The sequence below is a fragment of the Ixodes scapularis genome, unplaced genomic scaffold (assembly GCF_016920785.2).
Source record: "Ixodes scapularis isolate PalLabHiFi unplaced genomic scaffold, ASM1692078v2 PGA_scaffold1__304_contigs__length_218370807, whole genome shotgun sequence".
NCBI lineage: Eukaryota > Metazoa > Arthropoda > Arachnida > Ixodida > Ixodidae > Ixodes > Ixodes scapularis.
In genome coordinates this window covers 65429274-65454138 of record NW_024609846.1, presented here as the reverse complement: position 1 = coordinate 65454138, position 24865 = coordinate 65429274, and the positions used below count along the sequence as shown (strand labels likewise).

Here is a 24865-nt window from a genome sequence, read left to right as displayed (position 1 = left end):
TTGACTTTTGATTTTTATAGACTTCTAACTCACCGTTTTGCAGTGTGGTTATATGTTTTGTCTTATACCAAACTCTAAATTATAACGAATATCAAAAGTTCATCTGTCTTTTTGGTATTTTTTACCGCCTGACCAAAATATATCTTCGAAATCCTAGATGCCCCCAAGGCCGGTAAGGATGCGTGTTGTTTGTCCAAAGGAACATTTATTTTACAGGATTGCGGCTCAAGCAGAGGACATACAACCAATATATTTCATTCCTATAGATTACGTGCTTTAATAGTCTACTATTGTATCCAAAATAATTCTAAAACTAAAAATGTGTAAAATTGAGGTTTTCGAGAAAATTATATTTCAAGCATGCAACTTTTCTCATTTTGTACACTGTTTACGCGACGATAGCGAGATGGCTAATTGACATATCTAAATGATATTATTATATCTATAATCAGCTTGTTTTAGGCTTTCCATAGATAAAAAAAGAGATTATTAGCCTAAAGGTTAACCAGACTAGGGACCTGTCAAAGTTGACAAAATATCCAATTTTGAGGTTTGTCTTACATTTCGTTAGGAAAATAATAAAAAAAAAATAATAAGAAACGTACATAAAGTCGTAATTTATATAGAGTGTATTTACCGTACCTACTAAATGCTAGCAAAAGTTTAAAGGAGGCAAGGGAAAACAAATGGCGGTAGCAGAGGGTGTCAAACATACGAACTGCGACGGCAAGGGAAAACGCCAATTTCGGCCGCAGCGCCTTCCACGCTCCATTACTCGAGAACAAAAAATACGGGAAACTTCCGGTTTTTGCACTTTCTACTTTTAGAAATGTCCCCAAAACATATATTTTTCTCGCAAAAAAATAAAAATTAGGCACTTTTAGCATGCGCGATTTGAGTTGAAATCACTCACATATATATGAGGCAAATCATAATATTCACCCGGGCAGGCATGTACAATTTTAAATGAAAGCACCCAGCAGAGTTTCGCTAGTGCGTGTTCAGTGGGAAAAGTATACACGCTCGAGCCGGGTTCATAAGCAGTGCACACATCCGTCGAGTATCCAAGTGCTTCATCTTAAAAAAAACCCTAAAAAATGAGAGAAGACAAAAAAAAAAAAAGGATTGGGGGGGGGGGGGGGGGGGCAGAACACATTTTCCAACACGGCCGTGTTTGAGACTCTGTGAGTGCTGTCTCTTTTTTTTTTCAGTTTGCTCACACTCGAGGTTTTCTTTTTTAATGTGAATTTTCACCAGCTCGCCTGTTTGAGGATTTTTTTTAAATTGCAATTAACCGAGTGTTTTTCGTGTCTGGTACGCGCGCACAAGACGCGCGCCCGAAGAGAAGAGAGTCGACCATCGGAGCGGCGAGGATCGCATCCCCCTCCCAGCCGTCCTTCTTCCGCGCGCACCTGCTTCTCCGAGGCGTGGACTCCCAGCTCCGTCAGCTCCGTCACCGAGCAACGGCCCAGAAACCCGCCTCTCCGAGCAGCGCTCGGCGCGGCCACGACCGACGACGACGGCTCCGGGAGCGGCCGCGCTGGCCGCGCCGCGCGCCTCCCGCTGTCAGTATCGCGTGTAGCGTCGGCAGCGTCGGCAGAAGTCGGCGGCCGCGGCGGCAGCGAGGCGTGCGCGTGCCCCGACGGCATGCGGACCGGCGTCAACGGGACCCTCCTGGCCGCGCCCGCTCTGCTCCCCGTCGAAGGCGGCCCGTCCCCTCTGCACCTGCTCTCGACCAGCGCCGCGGCCACCCTGGGCCTCGTCCTCAACGCCTACATCCTCACCGTGCTCCTCTGGCAGCGCCAGTTCCGCACGGCCAACAACCTGCTGCTCCTGCACCTGGCCTTCGTGGACAGCCTGCTGTGTCTGCTCGTGCTGGGCTCCAACGTGCTGTTCGCGGCCCTCGACGAGCCCGAGGCCCAGGCGGGCGCCTGCCAGACGCAGGGCACCCTGTGGGCAGCCGTGCCCACGGTCCTGGTGTGGACCCTGTGCGGTCTCAGCTGCGACCGGTACGCGGCCATCGCGAGTCCGCTCCACTACTCGCGCCTAGTGAACACGCGACGGACATGTGTCTTCCTCGGCTCGTCCTGGGTGCTGGCGCTGAGCGCGGCGGTGCCGCCGCTGGCCCGCGTCTGTCCGTACACGTACCGGGCGGCCCGCTGCGTCTGCGTGGCCCAGTGCGCCGGCAACGGACCTCTGGAACTGGGATACGCGCTGAGTTACGTGTGGCTCGCGCTGGTGTTTCCGGCGTCGCTGATCGCCGCCTCCAACCTGCAGGTGCTGCTCATCGCCAGGACGCACCGGCATCGCATCGTGGCTGCCATCTACGAGGTGGGTGGCACTTTCTCTTCTCTTTCCGGGTTGACCTCACCGTGGGCGCTGTCACCGACGTTGCCTGTTTTGGGACAACGCACGATTGCTTGGCACAAACTCCGCTTGTTCGCGAATGCTTTGTCTATTTTTTTTTTTAAATACGATAGCGTTTTTTCATTGAGCTTTTACCCGCTTTTGTGTCTGTCGGTTGGTTTGTAACCAACGGAACAAGCGGCAGGCGTCTGTGATGTAACAACGCACTTGAATTGTGCATAGAGGGGTAATGCGCCGAACGAATCTGGTGTAATATATTAGCTTCTGAACAGCGGATACAGGTATACAGACGTACACCTATATAGTAAGAGGAACATTTGAATTGCACTGATAATACAGCCAAAGCCGTCGGTTGATTCGCTGACTGCCCGTTTGCGATAAGTAGTTAGCTCGAAAAATTATGTGTATGCTTTGTTTTTAATATGATAGAATATTTTGTGGGCGTCGACAAAAATATTGTTAGAATTTTCACGGCAGTTTCTAAGAAGTTGAATAAAGAAAAGTTTACGCGGTACATGACGGTACAAAATGCTGCCACGCTTTTCTCGTTCAGATTTGTCATGTCTACGATACCGTATTAATTGACCAGTCGTACTAAGGGACAAGTCAATTGAAGACTTCGACAACAAAATGAACATCAATCTTCTTTTCTTCTTTTTTTCTGCTTTTAAGTTATCCCAGGCTTTATCCGGTGAAAGCTTGTCTCAAAAGAAACCAGAGCGACGAGCATCCGTGTCCAACCCGGCAGTGGAGCAGTCGTAACCCCCACGTGTGCGTTGGCCCCGACAAACGAGGTCACGGTTGTCGCTCAATCGGAATAGTTTCCGCGACGGACGTTGGCCGCTTCGGTTTGTCAGGGCAGTGGCTTCAGTCAAGAGGTGAGGTTTAATGATGACTATCACCTCGTTATACGGGGTTCTCTGGTCGAAGTTGATCGACGAAGTTTTTAAAGGGTCGTACAATTCGATGAAACCGTCGGTGATCGAGGAAGTCATCCGTTAAAGCGTCCAGCTGCTTAAATGATGGAACATGTATTTTGAAGGGTGAAAAAGACGACGGTACGCCACCGTTTCCACGTATCGGTAATTTTGGTTTTCGGGTAGTTGGACTGGGTAAGATTTCGGAAGAATACCCGGCGGCACACATCAACAGAGCCAGTTCCGCGTCGACATTACGGATTGTGCGAGGCTTTTCGCGAAAGCTTGTCCGAAGTTTCTATAGTAAACATTCCACGTAGCATTTGGTTGACAAGCCTATTTTTCTGTAGAATTTGCACCGCGGCGTGTGCATCCACATTTGCGGCTGCAGCAGGTACATCTGGCGTGCAAGTGTCGACCAACCCATTGACGAATATTGCGGTACTAGCGTTGGCTACGTAGGAGTTTGAATCTAAATATCATTGATAAATCAATGTAAGGAACGGGGAACTATTAGTCGCAAGTTCAGATTCATATATAGCAAATATATTCGGAGACCTTGAGAGACACGCACGTATTATGAGCCAGAAAATGTAGTCGATATCGTGTGAGCTTACTATGATAAAATAATCAGTGTCGATAGTGCGTTTGCTTTAATATCAATAGACGTCGAATTTTTTGTTTTATGATCCCACCGTTTGAGACAGCACGTTTATCTAATATTTATGCGAAGCGGTCGCATTTTGATTTTGTGTGACTAAGTATAAGGTAAAGGGAACAATGTGGTCTATCACGAATTAGAAACATGTAATGAATATTAACCGCCTTTGATTTCCTTTTATTTTATTGGTTTACGTTTATTTATATTTCGTGACTTTTACATTCTCGCGGAGAGCTGCGATTGGGGAAACTTCACTACCTGCTTAATTAACTCTTGTGATGGAATTTCCGTTTCATGATCATTTTGATACACGTTATGGGGGACAAAGTTGTGAAGAAGTGAACCTTCCCATCAATTTTGCGCTACGTTGTGGCCCTCATCGGGGACGCACCGGTTGCCTTGGTTGTCTATTTTTATTTATCCCGTGGAAGGCGCGAATATTTGACCACCATTATGCGGCATGCTTAGTTTTTTTTATATTTTGTGTTACATTACGATTCCTGTAGGGTTTTCGCAGACTGACGAAAGCAAACGTATATGCTTGCGTTACGTCAGAGGTCCATAGTCGGTCTAAATTACGTTTTTCGGCGAACCGAGGCAGACCGCCATGTTTAACATTTCTCCTTTTGCATGGACCTCTTCTACCTCTTAATGTTTTTTTTTTCTTATGAAGATGTTTCAAATGTCCTAAACTTTGTGACCCCCTTCCCTTTTCCAAAACAAAAAATTATTGTCACAAACTTATCGCGTGTGCCAACAGCAATTCAGTGCAGCGTATGATGTCGACGTAAGATAAATAAATGATAAAATTCCACCAAAATGCCCAGCGTTCACGTTTTCGTGCATCCAGTGCAGTCGTGAACAATATAGACACTAATACGGCTGTGCAAATACTTAATTTTAAAATGAATGCCAAGCAAAGATTGAGACCTTGCTGGTGGTAACATAAACAAAGCACAATATACGCAATGACGAGCGATCTGGACAAAAGCTACAAGTTTCATTTTTATTTATTGAATCATACGGCTGATCACCATATCTTAGCCATGACGTTGGCTATATTTTGCAAGTAAGTCTGTAACCTTTTATTTATAGACGCACAAAGCTGTACAACGTCCGGTTGAATTAACACTTACGAAGTCTCAAATCCATTTTTATCAACTAAAAAAAAACATTATCTGCATTTAAAAATATGAGGATAGATTCTACTTATTTTTAGAAAATTAGCCAACATAATCGCTAAGACATACATATATACTTATTGCAAACATGTAGAGTTGTATATATGTTTGTTTCTATATTCTCTCATATAGGCAGGTGCAAAATCTCAGCTTCCTGACATTCGCATCTACGGCAAATGTGCGCTGCGATCCATCTCCCGAACTACGACTTGTTCGTGCGTCGTCATCTTCAGGCTCTACGTGACAGCAGAAAAAAAACCGACGTCGAGAGATGGATATTCGAAAGCTCGAATATTTGCACAATCCGTGCATGGGGTCGGAGGGTACGCAAGACGCTCCGTGTTATACTTTCCTGTACGCCGCTCTGCATCGAGGCGAAGAGGGTGTATCGTGCCTCCCGTAAGATAACTACATATTTATTTACGTTATTTACAAACCGTGCTGTTGCAGAGACCGGCCAGTGCTGTCCGTCGATCGCCCGTGCTCGTGTCTGGAGTTATCTCTTATGGTCGGTGCCGCGAACCGCGAGGGTGTCCACACCGCACTTTTGTTTTTCCTGGTAAAGAGCGTGCAGTTGCTGGGGGGCTACAGGTGCCTCCCCTCGCTTTGGACAAGAGCCTATGCGGAGAGCAAGCTCGTCTGCTTCTCTTTCGGTGACGTCAGAACGCCGAGTTCTGATTGGCTCTGATTGGAAGGATAGTGGGTAGACCTCAAAGCAAGCTGCCTTGAGGTCTATTCATCATCCTTCATTCAGAACCAATCATAGCTCGGCGTCTTTCTGACGTCACCACAACCCCGGCAAAAGAAGCAGACGAACTTCCGCTCCACATTGGCGACGAAGTGTTTTGGTGGCTCCCTCTAATGGTTCTTATCGATGATGTCACGACCAGAATAATCAATTGCTAGAACCAGTTTCGTCGGTGTGTGTAAAAAGCACACAGGCTGGTGAGCGCGAGCTAACAGTGGGCTTCCACAGTGCTTTTGCAACGTGCATTCCACACCCTAAAGATTGCCGGTTTTAGCAGCCTGTAATCGTGCTCTTGTTCTGAGAGTGCGCTGTAAACAGCGCACTCAAATATGGCGTCCGGTGAACACCCCCTACAGCCACGTGAGCACACGTGGTGTTATGGCGTTATGTATAGTATCAGAACGTTTGGTCACCCCAACTGCGTGAAGGAATTGCCGGTCAAAACCGGAAGTAGTTAAGCTTTTTTTCCGCTCGTTACGGCGAGGAAGCCTTCATGGAGACGAGCGTCATTTTTGTTTTGATATATGTTGTCCCAATATTATTTTAAACTGTCATGAGCCTGTGTACGAAACTGCACCCCGAATTGCGCCAGCGTCAATGGCTGACAACCGTAGCTGCTGCGTGGCGTCACATAACGCAAAGGATCGTCGGATGGTCGGGATAACAAGTGTTGGTCGATGAATGTCTTGTATTTTGTTTCGAATTATATAGTCTCCTATAGGCTGTACCCTTCTGAAATACGTTTCTTGTAGTGCAGCTCCCAAGCGCGTGTAAAATAGTCGCGCCTTTTAGAGGATATCACTCGAAACCAACCGTTAGCTTCGAGCAAACGTATACAGTTTCGTGCGTACCTAACTGCGACGTCGACCGCTTGGATAAAGAGCGCTTGCAAAAAGAAGGATGCAGATTTTTCCTCTGAAGCGGCATCTGGGTCCACGAAGCGGCGTCTGGGTCCACACATCGGCGGATCCACTGGATCGGTGATGTGGCTGCGGGTAGTCCTCTCTGAGGCGATGCCCGCGGGTGGAAGAAAACGGCGAATCGTTCAAAATGCATGTAACATTTCTAGATTGTCACTTGACTCAGACGAACTTGGTGAATCGTAGCCACGCTCAATTTTCACGCGCGAGTCAAACAGAATCCGGCTGCACGCATGCTAAATATAACTTTTGGCATCGTTTCAAGATGGCCTAGCTGTTGGTTTTGGATTCGCTGCATAATTAAAACAATTTATTCGATTTGGGCGAGGAGTGGGTGGACGGAGTTGAATATCGTTGGCACAGCATCACACGATTCACACCTCAGCTTACGAGCCTTCTGTCCGCTTTGAGCTCGGCGCGTGGCTCTCTTCTATGAAATGATTGCTGCGTAAGTGGTATCTCTATATTGATGGGAAACCAGTGTTCCTATACGCACAGCGACGATCCATATTGCTCGTTGCTGCATGTCTCGCCGATCGCAGGTGCTGCCCGGTGGTTGTGGCAGTTAACCGCGTAACAAAACTCTCGCCCATCCAAGAAGTCAAGTTGAGCACAACGACAAAAATAAAGCACGCTGCGGCATTCATTCGCAGGCAGACGACGAGACGGAAATGCTAGCTCTGCGTTATCTGACGTCAGAGCTTCAATGTTGCCAACGAAATCACCATTTTCGCTAGGGTGCGATTGGAGCAGTTTAAAGATCAATGGCTCATGCAAAGGGGCATATACAATTTAGATATTTCATGGATGATGCGTTTCGAGGTAATAACAATTATATTTTATTGTTTTCTATGACACAAAATTTAACAGGAAATCCATTTAAGTAAATGTAGCCACTTATAGCTACTGCAGCACCTGTATAACCTCCGAGCTAGAGCCCGCTCTTTAAGGGCGACGGCCTTTGCACTGAAGCGCAACGAAGTTTACAGGAAACGCAGTTCACGGGCTTCCAAAGCGTCCATGCATAAAACGTTAATTATGTTACCACGAATATCTATTCCAATACATAGAAAACAATAATAAAATATTGTCGGCGTGATCCCTGGTCTCTGAAGAGCCCATGAGAGATGAATGAGCTAGTTCGTTGAACCGCAAAATCAAAAAGTTTCTAGAAAAGTTGAAAAATCGGGAAAGTCTAAACGTTAAATTTTTGCGTTGATGCATATTGCTGCAAGATGTAAACACATTCGACAAAAGCCTGTCTGTGGGTTAAAATTAAGATCGCATTACTTAACGATCTAAATATTGGCGATAGTTATTGCAATATTATTTGTCAAAAATAATTTCCAAATACACTAAGACGGTTTAAAGCGGTTTTATAAATTCCTCGATCATTCGACGTGGACCTTTTCGCAGACTCGTAACTCGAGAAAAGGCGCACCCTTCGTTTCTTTTGATCTAGACGAAGTACCTTTCCCCGACACATCGCGCCCACTTGAAGTCTTCGACACTGCAACTAAACGCCCCCGCAAAACAATGCACGTTTTCGCCTTGGTTGAGTCACTCGCATCTGGCGATGTGGCAAAAGCAATGCTTGAGCCGTGCCCGCAAATACCTCTGCCATCGTGTCTGCAGACGACGGATGAGAGGTGTGACTCTGGCTTTGGGAAAATGGGCACTCTTCCTTCTCCAATTACCTCGTGCGCGACGCCATTTTTGTGTGCTTAGTTCGAAGCGGGCACAATCCGCAATAATTATATACGAATCGAAAATGCGACTTCCCTGAGTTTTATAGACCCGGTGTCTATCAGGTAAGGCGATATAACATTTTGTTGTTGTTTTTTTCTCTCGCGGAATGTTTTTAACATTTCTAGAAGGCGGAAAACCGTTTCCCTCGATTTCAGAGAATAGAAAAAAGCTTCATACAAAACTGGCAACAATGATTTTGAGCAGCAAGCTAGATGGCTGAAGTGTTTTCCCTCTATTTAGTGTGCTCTATACCTTTTATGATGAAGGCCTCATAATTATGATACCTGTTACCTGTGGCGTAGCCAGGATTTTATTTCGGTAGGAATTCGAAGACATTCCCCCCCCCCCCCCCCTCCCCCCAATGACGAGGCAGGGTGAGCTCGGCGCTACGGAGGCTCATGGAAAGATTAGGGAGCTGCTGTTAAGATAAAACGGGTGAAGATGCTTTTTTTTTTTTTTAACGGAGCAAGTTTCATTTGGGCTCCCTGTTCTACTGTCGTCGTGGTAACTTCCTCACAGCATACAACTCCCTCCGCTTTTTGAGGTAGCACTGCATTACTAACGCGTGCCGGCCAGACAAAACAAAATGATACAAAACATTAAACAGCAACACACAACAAATCTCGACGCTGAAAAATCAGAGCAAACGTCCACCCACGAACACTAGGCCATATTCCAAGCCGCCATTAAAATGGCCGAGACAGCGGAAGTTGAAATTCAGATGCCGCGAGTAACAAGTCAGCAACATCACTTCTGTAACATTACCGCTAGAAGCACGGAAGAGTATTTGAAGCGCTCCGTGTTCCTTTCTTTTATGGCTTACCTGATCACACAGTTAGATGGTACATTTAAAAAGCACCGGCCTACGTTGCAATTACTTTCGTCACTTCTGCCTGCAAAGATCTCGGACAGCGGGACAGCTCCCGGCGCTGAAGAGTTTTTGAAGCTCTATTCAGGCCTAGTTTCAGTTCCTGAACTCCAATGCGAGCTGCTAGATGGGCTTCCAAATGCAAGACGGAGAAACAAGAAACGCCCGTCACGTCCGCGCTACAGGGGGTCGCCCTCTGTCCGGAGGCCCTAAGGGCGACGAGATGTTTTTGTTTGGGCCACCTCGCGGGGCGCCCTCCTGTGACGCAGCTGGTAGGATCCGAGGAAACGACCCGCTATGTCAAAGCACGTAGTGGCTATGTTAGTTCGCGACTATGCAGATTAAAACGGTTTATTTATTAAAGAAACGCGTATAAAGTTTTTGTGAGTTATGTTTCTAGTAAATAACAGCGCCTCGAAGTTGCTGTTTTATTAAAAAGGCTTTAAAATGTTCAAAAACAAGCCTCGAGCATTACATTACAGTTTGCGCGGCGTGCGTCAGGGCTATTCAGAACATCTCTGACTCTTTTTTTTTTTTTTTCAAATCTGTGGAGGCCGTTCTAAAAAAAGGTTTTGCATTCACCAGAGTATAATTGACGTAGTGTCTTCTGGGCTGCGCACGTGCGCACAGTTCCGTTGGAAAGCGCCGCACACTTGTTTTCGCTGCATTGAGCTTGCCGATACCGACGTTTCTATCCAGGTGTGGCTCGACAGTTGCTGCTGAGCAAATGCTCGTCAGCAAATCACGCTTAGCTCCTCCCGAATCGAAAACGCGGCAAAGATGTTTGTCATATCGCGACCTGTGCTCGAAAGAAAATAATAAATGTTCTTAAATTCTTAAATTGTCGGCCATGGCCCGGCATATTCGGGCGATTGATTAATTTATTCTATCCTATTTTTGCCAAGATTTGTTTATAAAATTAAAATAGCTCTGCTGAGGAGCGCATCACGCATTATGCGCGTTTGGGTTCGCAAAGGCGAAACATACAAACGGTAGTAATTTATAGCAGGTATATTCCTCATTTTCTAGTACGCTGAAGTGTCATTTGACTAACTATATTACTTCGATCGCGAGGGGTCTCGCACGTTTCGGGTTCGCGGGGTGAATAAGCAGGGATTTAGTCGAAACGACTCCGGAAGCCAGCCTCCACTTCTTCCTGCCAGTTATTTTGAGGAAATGTTCATTTACTGGCTTACAAAATTAAAAGAAAAGGAATCAACTCGGAACTAATAAGAAATCAACACTCACAGAGCACATTGGAACCAACAGGATACACGGAGTTGCTTTCACAGAAGTGTTCACACACGCGAGAAGTTCTCGCATTTCGCTTTCCTTTTTTGAATTTGATGAGATTTTTTTTTCTTAGATTTATTTTGTTCGAATCATAATAAAAAAAAAAAAAAGACACCCTATTCGCCGTGGTAGACGCTGTAACGCGATAAAGCGCTGAATATTCTATTTTCCTCGTTCAGCTTTTTGTACGGGATAGAGAACAGCACGCCACCATCTGACAACTTCGACACCTCAGCTCCAAAAGTGTTTGTTGGCACGACTACGCCTGCCACATGCGGTTTAAATCGTTGGTAAAATGCCCTATACTACAAATATCACTTCACCAAAAAAACGCAACACGTGAACGCCTCTCTATCTCCCCGACGCCACCCGTCGAGCTTCAGGATGCAAAGTCGAGCCAGTAAGCGTTTTGTTGAAAGTCGAAAGCCTGCCTTGTCTGTTCGTCTCTAATGTCCCTCTTTCCTTATCGTAAATGAATAACCAACACGCTCAACCGTCTACATTACACCTCTACGTGAAACAGGCTTTGCCGCGCGTTACCCCAACAGCGCATGAAGCGAGCTGACGAGCCGAGGGGTCCAAGATCTGCGCGGTCTGTCCCAGTCTCTGCTACCCGTGACGTCACAAACGATGATGATGATAGCTAGAGAAGCGCCCCTGTAGTTCGCGCACGCCGCCGATTCCCAAACGTCCATCGTCTCTTCGAGATCCTAGAGACTCTGCGCGTAACAATGGGAGGAGCCGAGCGCTTGTTCTCTTCGCTACGACGGTTGAAAACACACCTGAGAGCGTCCACTTCGAATGAGCGACTGCTCGGTCTAGCGCGTTTCAATGTTGACCTTGACATTGAGGTTCAAGCGGGGGACGTAATGGATATTCTTTGTCGTGAACGCAGGCGGCTGCATTTGATTGTGTAGGTGCTTGGCATACATGAGATGATCAAGAGAGTCGGTAAATTGCTTCCTGAAATAACTTTTTTATTCGTGGTAATTTCTAGTCGAAACCACGTAATTCTGATCAGTACTCAAGGTGTGCGTGAGCGTAGCGCCACCTGTTGCTTGTAGTGCAGTTGTTCTTACAAATCATTTAACACATCGCTGACATTGGTTTATATTATAACCACGTGTTCGTTTTATTATGTTCGCTTTAGTTTGATTGAACTGTGTATTTTAGGGAGGATAGTTTGTAATACATGGCCTTGAAATTGCCATCCTTCACCCTACAAATGTTTCGAAATATCCGTTATCTCTATATATCTGAGATCAAGTTCCGCATCCCATCAAATAAACAGGAATAAAGAAATATTTCCTATTTTATTTATTTCAGCATTTTCTGCCCCACAAACACTTTTCCCGAAAGCATATAAGTTGGACATAGTCCGCACTCCCCCTTGATCCACGCCCATGCAAAACGGTCTGAGTGAGCGGCGGGGGGGGGGGGGGGGGGGGGGGGGGAGGTTTGGCTTTTTTTCTTTTTTTTTTTTGTGGGGTGGGGGGGGGGGGGGGTTCGACCCTCCAAACCCCCTCTGCCTACGCCACTGGCTGTTACGATATGGATAAGTATATTGTGCCGGCGTATACGGTCGTGTGTAATGGCTACCGCGTAATACGCGTCGAACATCTCGAGTCGGTCGTGCTCGCAGTGGTTATTAACGGGGGAAGCACCGTCCCGCGCTCTCTTGAACTCGATCCCAATACAACCAATTTGCAGCGCCGCAAATGAAGCCGTGAACCGCTAAATAAAAGCTCGTTATCCCGTATGCACTCCTCGTTTAGTTATCGATTAAGGTTCTTGATTCGTGCGTCTATGTTAATTATTGGTGGGAAAGAAAGTGAGAAAGAAAAAAAAATGTAGTGCGGAGTTGAATTGCCTTTAGACGGTGGCGGCTATTTCCCCATTTCCATATCTGTTTAAAATAGTTTTACGTTTTTGCGACTGTATTGTTTAATCAGGCGGCGCAAAATGGAAAAAAGTAACAAATTACAAATCTACAGCATCGATTCATTACTTCGTTGCCCATTGAGATAATTGTACCCTTCGATATTTCAAATCGATATTTTAGAGATTTACGGTTTGTGCCAATGTTCTGTTTTACATATTTGTAACTGAGAAAAAACTTGCGGTCACATATTTGGAATGTGCGCCTCTGCTGCTCTTTTGTGTCTTCCGTCTGTCGCATTTTTTTTTATTTCTTCGTTAAAAGTTGTTAATATCGGAATTAAGAAGCATAATCAATTTATGGAACTTTCAATGTGAAAATAGCGGCAAACAAGGAATACCAATACAGTGTCCGCTGCTGGAAATTGGCCTTATTTTCTCATTTAAGTTCCCGAAAATTGCTTAAAGCTTTTGAATGGGGTAATGGTCAGTTCCGAAAATTCGGCGTCTGGTCCCAACCGCTAGCGCCACATTTTGGACGGAAAACGAGCCTTTGGCAAAGCGTAGTTTATTTTTGTGGCGACAAAAACACTGTTCGTTTTATTTTCAATCAAACTTTCTGTATTTGTAAAAGATATGATAACGACACATCGATTCACACACTGCGTTTCAATGTAGCGTACACTAAGGAAAAAGTACATTTGATTGGCAAAAAAGAATCGGCTATATATGTGATCTTCGTGCTCTCCAGTCCAGGAGAGCAATTACATGTCACGCAACTGCACTGCATTACGATTCTCAAAGGAAAACGGTGAAGATGGAACTTGGTCTGAGAACTAATGAAGAAATTGGGCTGCACCAGCCTCTTGGCCCTTGGCCAACTTATGAGGATGAATATAATGCCGCGGAAGCACTCATTAATGATTTGGCTGATACTGGTTTCTTCAATGCACTCTAAACTTTGGTGTCAATAATCTGTATGTTTTTTTCTTTTTCTTTTACTATCTCTTTTATTTTAGCTTTTCTCTCTTTTGTTCTGTCTAGTCCCCAACCCTACTTCCTCTGTCCTTTTTTTTTTCGCTAAATATTAAATTAGTTTGGTACGTAAGTTGACGCTTTCGTGTTTCTAAAGAAACGATTATTCTCTTCAAATCAACACATAATGATCAATTTGAACACGCATTCGCAATGTCGAGTTCGACTAAATAGAGCTACGCTTTAAAGCATAGAAGTAGGACGAAGAGGAGGCCACATACCGGCTCCAGCCAGCCAAACAAGAAAATTTCAAGTGAAGCCGGAAGTAGAGGTCGCGGTCAATGGGAGCGCCCCCAAGTGTGCCCTTTCCGTTCAATAGCGTCTTTTGGTGTTGCTCGTTTTTGGTCATCGCTGGGGACGAGTCTCCACCGGCTTCACCTTTGGTGGCGTCATGTCTCCTCCAAAAGCTTTCGTCTCCGTGCTTTAGAGTAATGACATTTCAGCCATCTTGGTGGATGCATGTATGTAAGGATGGATGGATGAATAGATGCCGACGGCTATACTTTTCATAACGGGGCTCTGCGGAGGTTTGCGCCACCTAGCCAGATGGATAGATGGATGGTTGCGGCTACCAGTTAACTGAATTCGCAACTCCAGCGAACTATAGGGGGCGCGCTGCTCAGGCAAAATGGCGGGCGAAAGGAGGTCGTTTTCGTCGTTCAGCACGCGAACCACCATACATTTCTTGCACTGCAGCGTAATATAGTTCTTACATATGAAAGCAAAGCGTTTTTTCGACAGTAGAAATCTTCTAGTCAGCGCGTATGAAGGACACGGCGGAAGCATACAAATAATTACTGGAAACGATGTTTGTTTCTGTGCTGCCTACGCGAACCAAGCAGTGATAGCAGACGACGAACGAAACGACCTCCTCTTTTGAGCTTCTCTGCGTTGCCGCTACGCTGCGTCAATTTCGCTGGAGTCGCCAATATTTATCTGAAATCGCAGAAAACGGCCTCCCTTTCTTCGGAAATGTTAAAACAGTCCGCCAAAGAGCGAAGCGAGATCTCCCGAGCTCCCTGAGACCGCATCGAGAGCTCGGGAAATCGCATTTTTCGAGTTACCACGATCGCCAATTGCGCTCGATCTGCACACTATAAGCACCACAGTGGCGGCGCTCCCAAGGTGATCGGTTATTAACGGGGTGCCGATACTCGAATGCCGCGGTACTCATCGCTAACACATCATACAAAAGACCTCAGACAATGTGAACATTGTCTGAGGCGTGTTCACCTTCCTTGTATGACGGTCACACTGGCCATACAAACACGTTCTGCTGACATGTTCGAAACACACACACACATTTGATGCAAACATGCTTCGCTTTGTGGCGTGTCTGAAGGTACTAGAGAGTTTTATGGAACTGTTTTCGCACAGCCGATGCGGTACAATGGTCCCTCCGATATGAACTGCGCATGTGCTGCCGCATAAGACACGCACATGCGCAGTGCATACCGTATCGGATGTGCCAAAAACGGTTCCCTAAAATTAATTACCTCTCTCATTGTGTCTGTAGCAAACACCGTGGCTTTTGTACGATGGGTTAGCAGTGTTACTGCGGCTTAAGGCCCGTTCACACTCTTGCGACCATTTAGAACTAGGTGCCTTGAAACCTCTTACAACGAGAAGACGCACTGGCGCTATCTATTGGGTAGCAGTGTAAACTTGGTGGTCCGGCATATTTTCTATTTCTCTCGCGCATTATCCTTTCTTTCTTGGCTCAAAAAGCTTTTGTCAACGTTATAAACGAGCCTATCTTATAGTTATTACGCCACATTTGACCTCCGAAATTCCGCAAAACCTTCACTCTTGTGGAGTGTAGTTCCAGGGTCACCACATAGATGGTGCCAAAATATCAGTGTGTTCCCTCGTCCTAAGAAATTTTAAGAGATTTCAGCAGGTCTCGTTTCTCTTGGTCGTACTCGGTTGCAAGAGTGTGAACGGACCTTTATGCGTCCCTTATTCCGGCAGCACTATACGTCTGTCGAGATAGTGCGAGTTAAAGAGACGTTGGTGATTCGTATGCCACGTGTCAAGCTTCCTCGCTAACTGGCGGTCGTATCTCGACGCGCATCCCGTGACGCTCCCGTAGACGTGGTATCTTGTATGAATGGGCTACTTATCCTTCAACCCGACCTGAGCGCACGTGTGCCCTCCCTTCTTGACTTTGCTGCCTTGTACACTTCAACTTGTCTCGGCGTTCTTCTTTGGCAGTCGAGTAGAACGTGGCCTATAGCCGGGTCGATGAACGCTGAACTCGCGGAGCCGTGTCGTTAGTATAGGGCTGTGTGCGAGTGAGCCCAGATGCACGCTGGGGTTACACTGCGATGTAAAAAAACCCCTATAGACCTTTCCAAAAAAAGAGCGTGTGGCAGGTGCCATATTGAGTGTTCGTGCGTATTGCGCGTGCTTTCCTCGCTTTCCGAAGCGACGAACACGCACGTGCTGGGCTGTGAAGATAGCACGTTGGACTGTGATTTTGTAAACATTGGAAAGGTCTATACTTTGTTTCACCTTGTGTTCTACCGCAGCGAAGGTTAGAAGCGCGAGCTTATAGCGTTAGAAGCTGCCCTCAATGCACGAGAGCTTGTGCCGCCGAGACGTGCTCTAGAGCAAGGAGCTGGCGCTTGTAGCCTTTCCTACTGTATATCATAAGGTGAAATAAAGCACGTGGAGCGCAAGTTCGTCTGCTTCTTTTGCAGGGGTTGCGGCTATGTCAAAACGCCAAACTCTGATTGGCTCTGATTGAAAGAATAATGGGTAGACCTCAAAGCAAGCTGCCTTGATGTCCATACGCTATCCTTCAATTAAAGCCACGCACAGCTCGGCGTTCTGACGTCACCGCAATCCCTGCAAAAGAAGCAGACGAACTTGCGCTCCACATTGGAAACGCGGTGTTTCGGTGGCTCCCTCTAATGGTTCTTATCGATGACGTCACGACCAGAATTATCAATTGCTAGAGCCAATTTTGTCGGTGTGTGTAAAAAGCAGAGAGGCTGGTGAGCGCGAGTTAACAGTGAACATCCACTGTACTTTTGCAACGTGCATTCCACACCCTAAAGATTGCCGGTTTTAGCAGCCTGTAGTCGTGTTCTCGTTCCGAGTGTGCGCTGTCTACAGCGCGCTCAAATATGGCGTCCGGTGAACACCACCTTCAGCCACTTGAGCAGATGTGGTGTTTTAGCGTTGTGTATAGTATCAGAACGTTTGGTGACCCCAACTGCTTGAAGGAATTGTCCGGTCGAATCCAGAAGTAGTTAAGTTTTTTTTTCCGCTCGTTACGTCGAGGAGCCTTCATAGAGATGAACGCCATTTTTTTGTATATATGATGTCCCCATATTCATTAAAACTTTCTTGAGCATGTGTACGAAACTGCACCCGAATTTTGCCAGTCTCAATTGCTGCCATCCGTAGCTGCTCCGTGACGTCACATAACGCAAAGGATCGACGGATGGTCGGGATAACAAGCGTTGGTCGATGGATGTGTTGTATTTTCTTTCGAATTATATAGTCACCTATAGGCTTTACCCCATTGAAATGCGTTTCTCGTAATGCATTTTCCAAGCGTGTGCAAAGAAGTCGCGCCTTTTAGCAGGATATTATACTCTAAAACAGCCGTTACTTTCGAGCAAACGTATGCCATTTCGCGCATACCTAACTGCGACGGTCACCGATCGGACGAAGAGCGCTTGAGAATAGAAGGATGCAGATTTTTCCTCTGAAGCGGCATCTGGGTCCACATATTGGCGGATCCACTGGATCAGTGATGCGGTTGCGGGTCGTTCTCTCGGAGGCGATGCCCGCGGGTGGAAGGAAACGGCGAATCGTTCAACATGCATGTAATATTTCTAGATCGTCACTTGACTCAGACGAGCTTGGCGAATCGTCGCCACGCTCAATTTTCACTCGCGGGTCAAAGAGAATCTGGCTGCACGCGTGCTAAATATAACTTTTGGCATCGTTTCATAATGGCCTAGCTGTTGGTTTCGGTTTCGCTGCGTAATCAAACCAGTTGATTCGATTTGGGTGAGGAGTGGATCGACGCAGTTGAATATCGTTGGCACAGCATCCCACCTCAGCTTACGAGCCTTCTGTCCGCTTAGAGCTTGGTGCGTACCTTTTTCTGTGAAATGATTGCTGCATAAGTGGTATCTCCACATTGACAGGAACGTATACTCTGTTTCACACTTAGCGTACAACGTTATCAAAGCTACTGGCGCGACCATGAGGCTTGGTCTCGTTGATCATTTGCACGCGTGCTTGCGCACACGAAACCATAAACAAAGCTACGCGCTCGCGCCATGGAGCTTTGACAGCGCTTCATATTAAGTACGAAACAGAGTATAGTGCTTCTACACGCACCGCGACGAATCCTTTTGCTCGTTGCTGCATGTGTCGTAGATTGCAGGTGCTGCTAGGTGGTTGTGGCACCTAACCCACCGCGCAACGAAAATCTCACCCATCCTCGAAAGAAGTCGAGCACAACAGCAAAATGAAGCACGCTCCGGCATTCATTCGCAGGCAAATGACGAGACAGAAATGTTCGCTTTGCGCTATTTGACATCAGAGCTTTAATGCTGCCAAGGAAATCACCATTTACTCTAGGATGCGATTGGAGCAGTTTAAAAATCAATTGCTCATGCAGAGGGGCATACAGAATTTAGATATTTCACTCACGATGCGTTTCGAGGCAATGAAAATGATATTCGATTGTTTACTCGAACACAGAATTTAACCGGAGAATTCCTTAGGGTAAATGTAGCCGATCCGTCGTACTGTATGGGATATGCAAAAACGGTTCCCTGAAACTCACTACTTCTTTCATCGTGTCTGTAGTGAACACCGTGACTTTTGTACAATGTATTAGAAATGTTACTGCGGCTTATGTGTCGCTTATTCCGGCAGCTCTATACGTCTGTCGAGATCCTGCCAGTTAAAGGGACGTTTGTGATTCGTATGCCACGTGTCAAGCTTCCTCGCTAACTGGCGGTCGTATCTCGACGCGCATACCGTGACGCTCCCGTAGACGCCTCTGGTATGAATGGGCTGCTTATACTTGAACCCGACCTCAGCGCACGTGCGTCCTCCCCTCTTGACTTTGCTGCCTTGTATACTTCATGCGCGTAACAAGGTTGACGTTGGTTAGTGTGTACCTAAACTTGGCTCGGCGTTCTTCGGCAGTCGAGTAGAACGTGGCCTCTAACCGGGCCGATGAACGCTGAACTCGCGGAGCCGTGTCGTTAGTATAGGGCTGTGGACGAGCGAGCCCGGATGCACGCTGGGGTTACAGTGCGATGTAAACAACCCCCTATAGGGGGCATTCACTGGACGACATATTTGAGGGCGATGTTTAGGGCGCATGCTCAGAACGAGCTTACATTAATCGCCTGCTAAGACCGGCAATCTTGATGGTGTGGAATGCACGTTGCAAAAGAACTGTGGAAGCTAGCCGTCAGCACGCACTCAGCAACCACGCACACAGATATGGCCGCCAGTGAATACTCCCTATACTCCGTTTCACCTTGTGTTCTAACGAAGCGAGGGCTAGAAGCGCGAGCTTATAGCGTTGGAAGCTGCCCTCAATGCACGAGAGCTTGTGCCGCCGAGACGTGCTCTGTAGAGCAAGCAGCTCGCACTTGTAGCATTTCCTGCGGTATAGCATAAGGTTAAATAGAGTATGCGGGGCGCAAGTTCGTCTGCTTTTTATGCAGAGGTTGTGGTGATGTAAGAACGCGTCACCACAGCCTCTGCTAAAGAAGCAGACGAACTTCCGCCCCGTATAGTGTGCCTCCATTAAGAGCTGCATTTTAGAAAAGGACTTCTGCAGTCGGTGCCATTTTCAGCGTTCGTGGTTATATACTGTATGGCGCGTGCTTTGCTCGCGCCTTGCGAAGCGACGAGCATGTTCGGGCTGAGCCGTTATCAACAACGTGTGGGCAGCGATTTGTTTTGTTTTTTTTTTTGTAAAATTTCGAATATTGGGTGTTTTCTTCGATGCTGTCTTCGGTGTTATGAGCTGTCGAGTGGTTGCCGAAAGTCAGCACCTCAATGAAGCGCTACACTGCTCACACTCCTAAAATCTCCATATACATAGCCCCCAGGCAGCTTACAGTATTGCGCCAATATTGGCCTTGGTTCGGAGAAATCGGACCAGTATCATTTTGATATTGTCGATATTGGCGCTGGATCGTACAGACCGGGCCAGTATTACCGTGATGCGGCCGATGTCGGCGGAACATCACTTGGGTCGGCCAACGCCACGCTGATATACAGTATCCAGCGCCGTTTTCCGGTAATTTGTCGGGTCTGGACCGACTCTATCGGCCGGTATTAGGCATTCTTGACCGTTTCTAAAACGATACTGAATTGAAGTCAATGGCGCCGGCCAATCGCGGCGGCCGCCGCTGTTGCCACGGGCCGCACCCAGGGCGCGCCGGGCAATCAGTGGCTCTGGGTATGTCCGTACAAACAAACGGAAAAAAACTCTTGTAGTAACTTTTATTGGAGATTAGTACAAAACGGGGGGCGCGTGATGTTTTCTAAAATATTTAGTTTACAAGGTTTGCGGCACAATTAATATTGTTTTTATACAACCATGTCTCAGCGGTGATTTCAGGTAGCGCATCCCGACCTAAGCGCATCCTAACTTCGGCAGTATTTCGCGGCGCGTCCACTTGGGAGTCGGGGGTGACCCCCTTGAAGCCTCTCCCGCCGTATCTGTTTCGAAGCCAAACTGGCCGATTGAAGCCAAAATGGAAGTCACGTGCAGTTCCTCGAGTGGCCGGTGCGGGAGAAATGGCGGCGTTGCGATCGCTATCAGCTCGGTTCCCGAGTACGGGTTGGTGCCACTTTTTCAGAGCACGCTCTATGGCGGTTTCCCAACTGATCGATTAATTCTATAGTAACGTTAGCTTGGCCCAAGTATGCTGACACCGCAGCGGCCACGGCAATGTTAACCGATATTCGCCCATCTCTGCCCAGAACTCGAATGATATCGCTGATTCTGGCCCATTTTTCAAACGATCGTTAACCGATATTGGCCCAATTCTGGGCCGTGGCGCAAAACATGAAACTGGCCAATATTGCGAACAATATTCCCCCGACGCTGGCCCAGTGTCGGCGTGCTGCCTGGGAAGATGTTCGCGAGCGCTACTCGGGCGTAAAAAAAAAGTTCCTATAATTAAACCAATAAACGACGTACATTGAAACTTTATACGAGGATGTCTTTAAATGATGTATTTGTCATACTCAAAATTTAGGAGTGTAGGTTTTAGGGGGAAAAAATTTTACTTAGCAAGCCCTTTTTTATATAAACACGGAAAGGAAAACGGCGAAAAAAGACCTTCTGGCTGACGCCACTACTCATAGAGAGCGCAACACAAAGTAAAAAACGTGAACGCTTCTTTTATATGAATACCCGCGAGCACATCCAACAGCTCTGAGCGTGTGCGACGCCATATGTGGGTAGCAGCATCAACCACAGTGTTTTTGCCCCATTCCCTCCATGTGCATAAAAAATCATTTGTTTATGCTTATTTTTTTTTTAGTGATTGGTTTAGTAGGTGATGGTTAACCGACAAAGACAAAGTGCCGTGATGATACACCTTTGGTGCCTTTCGATTGACTCTGTCGGAACGTAATGCCGGTTGTAGTCGGACGTATAGAACCCTTCAATATCTACGCCTTCTTACGGTCGATGTAAACATACTTCTAAAGGGCGTGCAAAAAAAATCATAAAAATTTCAACTTTATACATTGTATACATTCTCTTAGTATTATATCATTATCAATCATAGATTTGCCAGCTTGTTAATGTTTTTGTTTTTAAGGGTACGCCATTCTGCAGCTTTTTTTAGATCGACCGTTTAAGAGGGCATATTGTTCGAAGGAGTCTATAATGAAACGTAAAGCCCCTCGGTGTGTCTGTGTTTGTCTGACAAGTAGCGTTAAAATCCGCCCGAGTGCACGATTTTCGTGCCTCAAGCGGCCCTTGGAAGCAAATGGCGGCGCAGCACTGAAATGAGCGACCCTTCGAAGTGAATTGCGGCGGAGCACCCGCTCGTGGCACGGGTCTTGCGCATTTCCACAGCAAATGGTGGGTTGTACCATAGCTTCCTCTACACTTACAAAGCCTGGCAGTTCTATGACGGAGACACAGAGCGCCCGGTCGCAGATTTGGAGCGAGAGAATCTGGTGACATAGAGCATTTCTCTGGGAGCCTGTAGTCAGCGCACATTTTTTTAGCGGCGAGGACCCGAAACATGGTTTTCAAACCCGACGAGAAAAGAAGCGGTAGCCCGAGGAACGCAAGAAGCACGAGCGGGCATTCCATCGCTCGGGACAAGTGTGTTTCGGCGTCTCGCCGCAGCGGGGCGCTCTTGTAAAGCTCCTTCTGGATTTCCTGTGTAGGCTCCCTGCGGAAGCCAGAGTTGCGCGTTCATGCCCGTAGCGCCGTGTTTCCTGCATCGCATGTTGATCCAGCTCGTCACGTGACTGAATTCGGCGAATAGCAGCGCCGCGCGTTCGAGGCGCGCGGCGCGCTCAAAAGGAGGGGGACGTTCGGCGGGGCGCGCGCAACGTCTACTTTCCTGCACGGCACTTGATCCAGCTCATCACGTGATCGGATCTCGGCGGATAGCGCGGTGGCACGTGTAAAACAGACGCGCAACTCTGGCTCTAGCCCCTTCATGTTTCAAAAGTAGCGCAAGGTGCGTCGATGCACGAGGCACGTGCAACGTGCAGTCCTTGGGGAGATTATGGCGGCACAGCTTAGCACTGAGCTATACTCTGTTTCATACTTAGGGTGCAACGCTGTCAAAGCTACTGGCGCGAGCGCGTGGCCTCATCTCTGGTGTTGTTTGCACGAGAACGCGTGCAAATGATCAACGAGATCAAGCCTCATGCTCGCGCCAGTAGCTTTGACAGCGTTGCACGCTAAGCATGAAACAGAGTATAGATTTCAAACGTCATGTTTTTCCCAGATGTGGCGCGCGGCACGTGTCTCGAGCATTTCCACAACAATGAATGGCGCCACTTTTCCCAGGATAGAGGGACTTTAAGGCTCGTTCACACAGCCCGTTTTCTTACGTTATGTTACGAAAAGTCACCGGGTAATGTATGCTTCGTATTAAGCGTGGCTACCAATTCAAGAAGATAGCCTGGGACACGACACTCGAGATACGAATGTTTCGGTGGCTTAGACGTAACGTAAGAAAACAGTGCTGTGTGAAAAGTTGAACCAAGCTCCACTATACGTTACGAAGAGCCTTGTGTCCCTGGTTGCCACGGTAACTCACCGTCGTAGCTCGTCGCCACCAAAACATTCGTGTCTCGTCCGGGCTATCTCCTTGAATGGGTGGCCACGCTTATTATGAAGCACAGATGTCCCGGTGACATTTCGTAGCATAACGTAAGAAAACGGGTCTGTGTGAACGAGCCTTTAGCCTCTTGTCTGCCGCTCTACCTTTTCACTTCCGGCGGCCGCGTCTCGTGGCGAATTTGCCAGGCTGTGTCATAGAGGAGGCTATGGTGGTACTTGTAATAAGCTAGTGTGGTCAACACCTCTCGATAGCAACGCCGCAGTGCTGAACATTTGACGTCAGCTACAAGATGCCACCGCGGGATACAGATTGGACACGAGTATACTGAGTCAGAGCACGATACTTCGAAGTTCTTTCGTAATGTAGGAAACTCCCCCTCGCCACCTTTCCCGTCTCCACCTTTCCCACTGCTATCCTGACGGCGGGAAAAGCCTTTCCTTGCTTCATCTTAAGGCTGGATTAGCCGGTATATGATCCCGGCTTATCCAGAGCCAACAAAAGGTCTCCCCTCCGTCAAGATAGCATTGGGAAAGGTTGGAAATGGGAATGGTGGCGAGGAAGATATCCCTACCTTGCGGAAAACATTTTTGTAGGTCGGGCTTTAAATGCGCACGCAGGCGACGCTAGGAGCTGATGGGACAAATCAGACAGCATCAAAAGCGCACCACATGATGTTCGTCGTGTTTCTGTGTGTGTTCTATGATCGCTGAACCAATCATAAACAGAAAAGTACAGGTGATTTGCACTTTGGACGCTCCTTTCTTCTTTTTGTAATTGGGTGTTGTCGGCGTCGGCTACCACGTGCCTTGACAAAAGAGCGACGTCAGCATAAGAACGCTGAGGAACTCAATACTGACCAGTTCAGCAGAATGAAGTTCATACGAGTGAAATTCACTGCATGGAGGAGTAGGCAGTGGGGAAAATAGGCCCTGTTTAGATATCCTGCGTTTTGGGCATGACCCACTGCATAACGACCGCTTACGGTTGCTCATGACTTGATGCTTCACTGGCAACCGAGGGCCCCGAATTGCGTCGCTATGAAACACAACGCAGCATACTTTCCTAAAATTTCTAGACCAGTCCTTAGTCTTCCTTAAAATAATTTCTGACGGCTCTACTGTGGAGACGACATTCGGAAAACTTAGTACGACTGCTAAGAAGAGGTCTTTAACGTGTACCACACAGTTTGCACGACGGCATTCCAGCTGGTGCAAACACTATTCGAATTGAAGCCGTCTCAGGTAGGATATGTACTCGTAATCCCTTATGCGGAGCGCCAGCTTTCTCCCCACTCTCTGTCCGGCTGTCTTCCGGCTGCCCGCCGTAGCTAGCCCTGAATCGATCACCTGAATGCCGTAGCGCGAACGTACTGGCACGTTCCACCGGACTGTTACGCAGTTCTTTTGCGACGCGCAGTGTGCGGAATGCTCATAAATTTCTCCGCGGACTATATGCCGTTATTGACGAAATAGTGAGAATTTGCCACCAGTGACATGCGTCCGCGCTTGCCATATTCGGCAAGCGAGGGAAGCCTGACCATGTTTCGCGTGGCCTCAGTTACAGCGTTCTAGAAAAGTTGTAGTGGCAAATGCGGCGCGTCCTCCGTGAGGCCTTCGACCCGGATGCCGCTGTGTGGCGCTGGCGTAGTTTCCCCGAGCAGTAGCGCTGGCAAGATGGGGCGTCGGCTACTTCCGCGCGGCCCTATCTAGTGGTGTTTTTACGACAGCATACCATTTTATACAGCATTTTGTTTCAGCTCTGTGGTCCTCAGACTGAACGAAAGAGTATTTCAAATGCTTGGAAGGTGTCATGCGGCGGCGATATGTTTCTTTGTTCTCAACACGACACAAGTGGCAAGCTTGAAACACTACACGCCTATGCCACTATAACAGAAATAAACTATAGTCCGAATGCTTAGTCATCTCAAT

At 47.3% G+C, this 24865-nt stretch overlaps 1 protein-coding gene across 1 annotated transcript in view; it reads left to right on the top strand.

Annotated features, from left to right (window-relative positions):
• Window positions 1–1611: 1611 nt before the first annotated feature.
• LOC8037761 (histamine H2 receptor) overlaps window positions 1612–24865 on the top strand; it is a 50682-nt gene continuing 27428 nt past the window's right edge. The window contains exon 1 of the mRNA XM_029981226.4: window positions 1612–2331. Coding sequence (XP_029837086.1) covers window positions 1648–2331 — 684 coding nt within the window. The 5' untranslated portion in view covers window positions 1612–1647. The remainder of the gene's footprint in view (window positions 2332–24865) is intronic.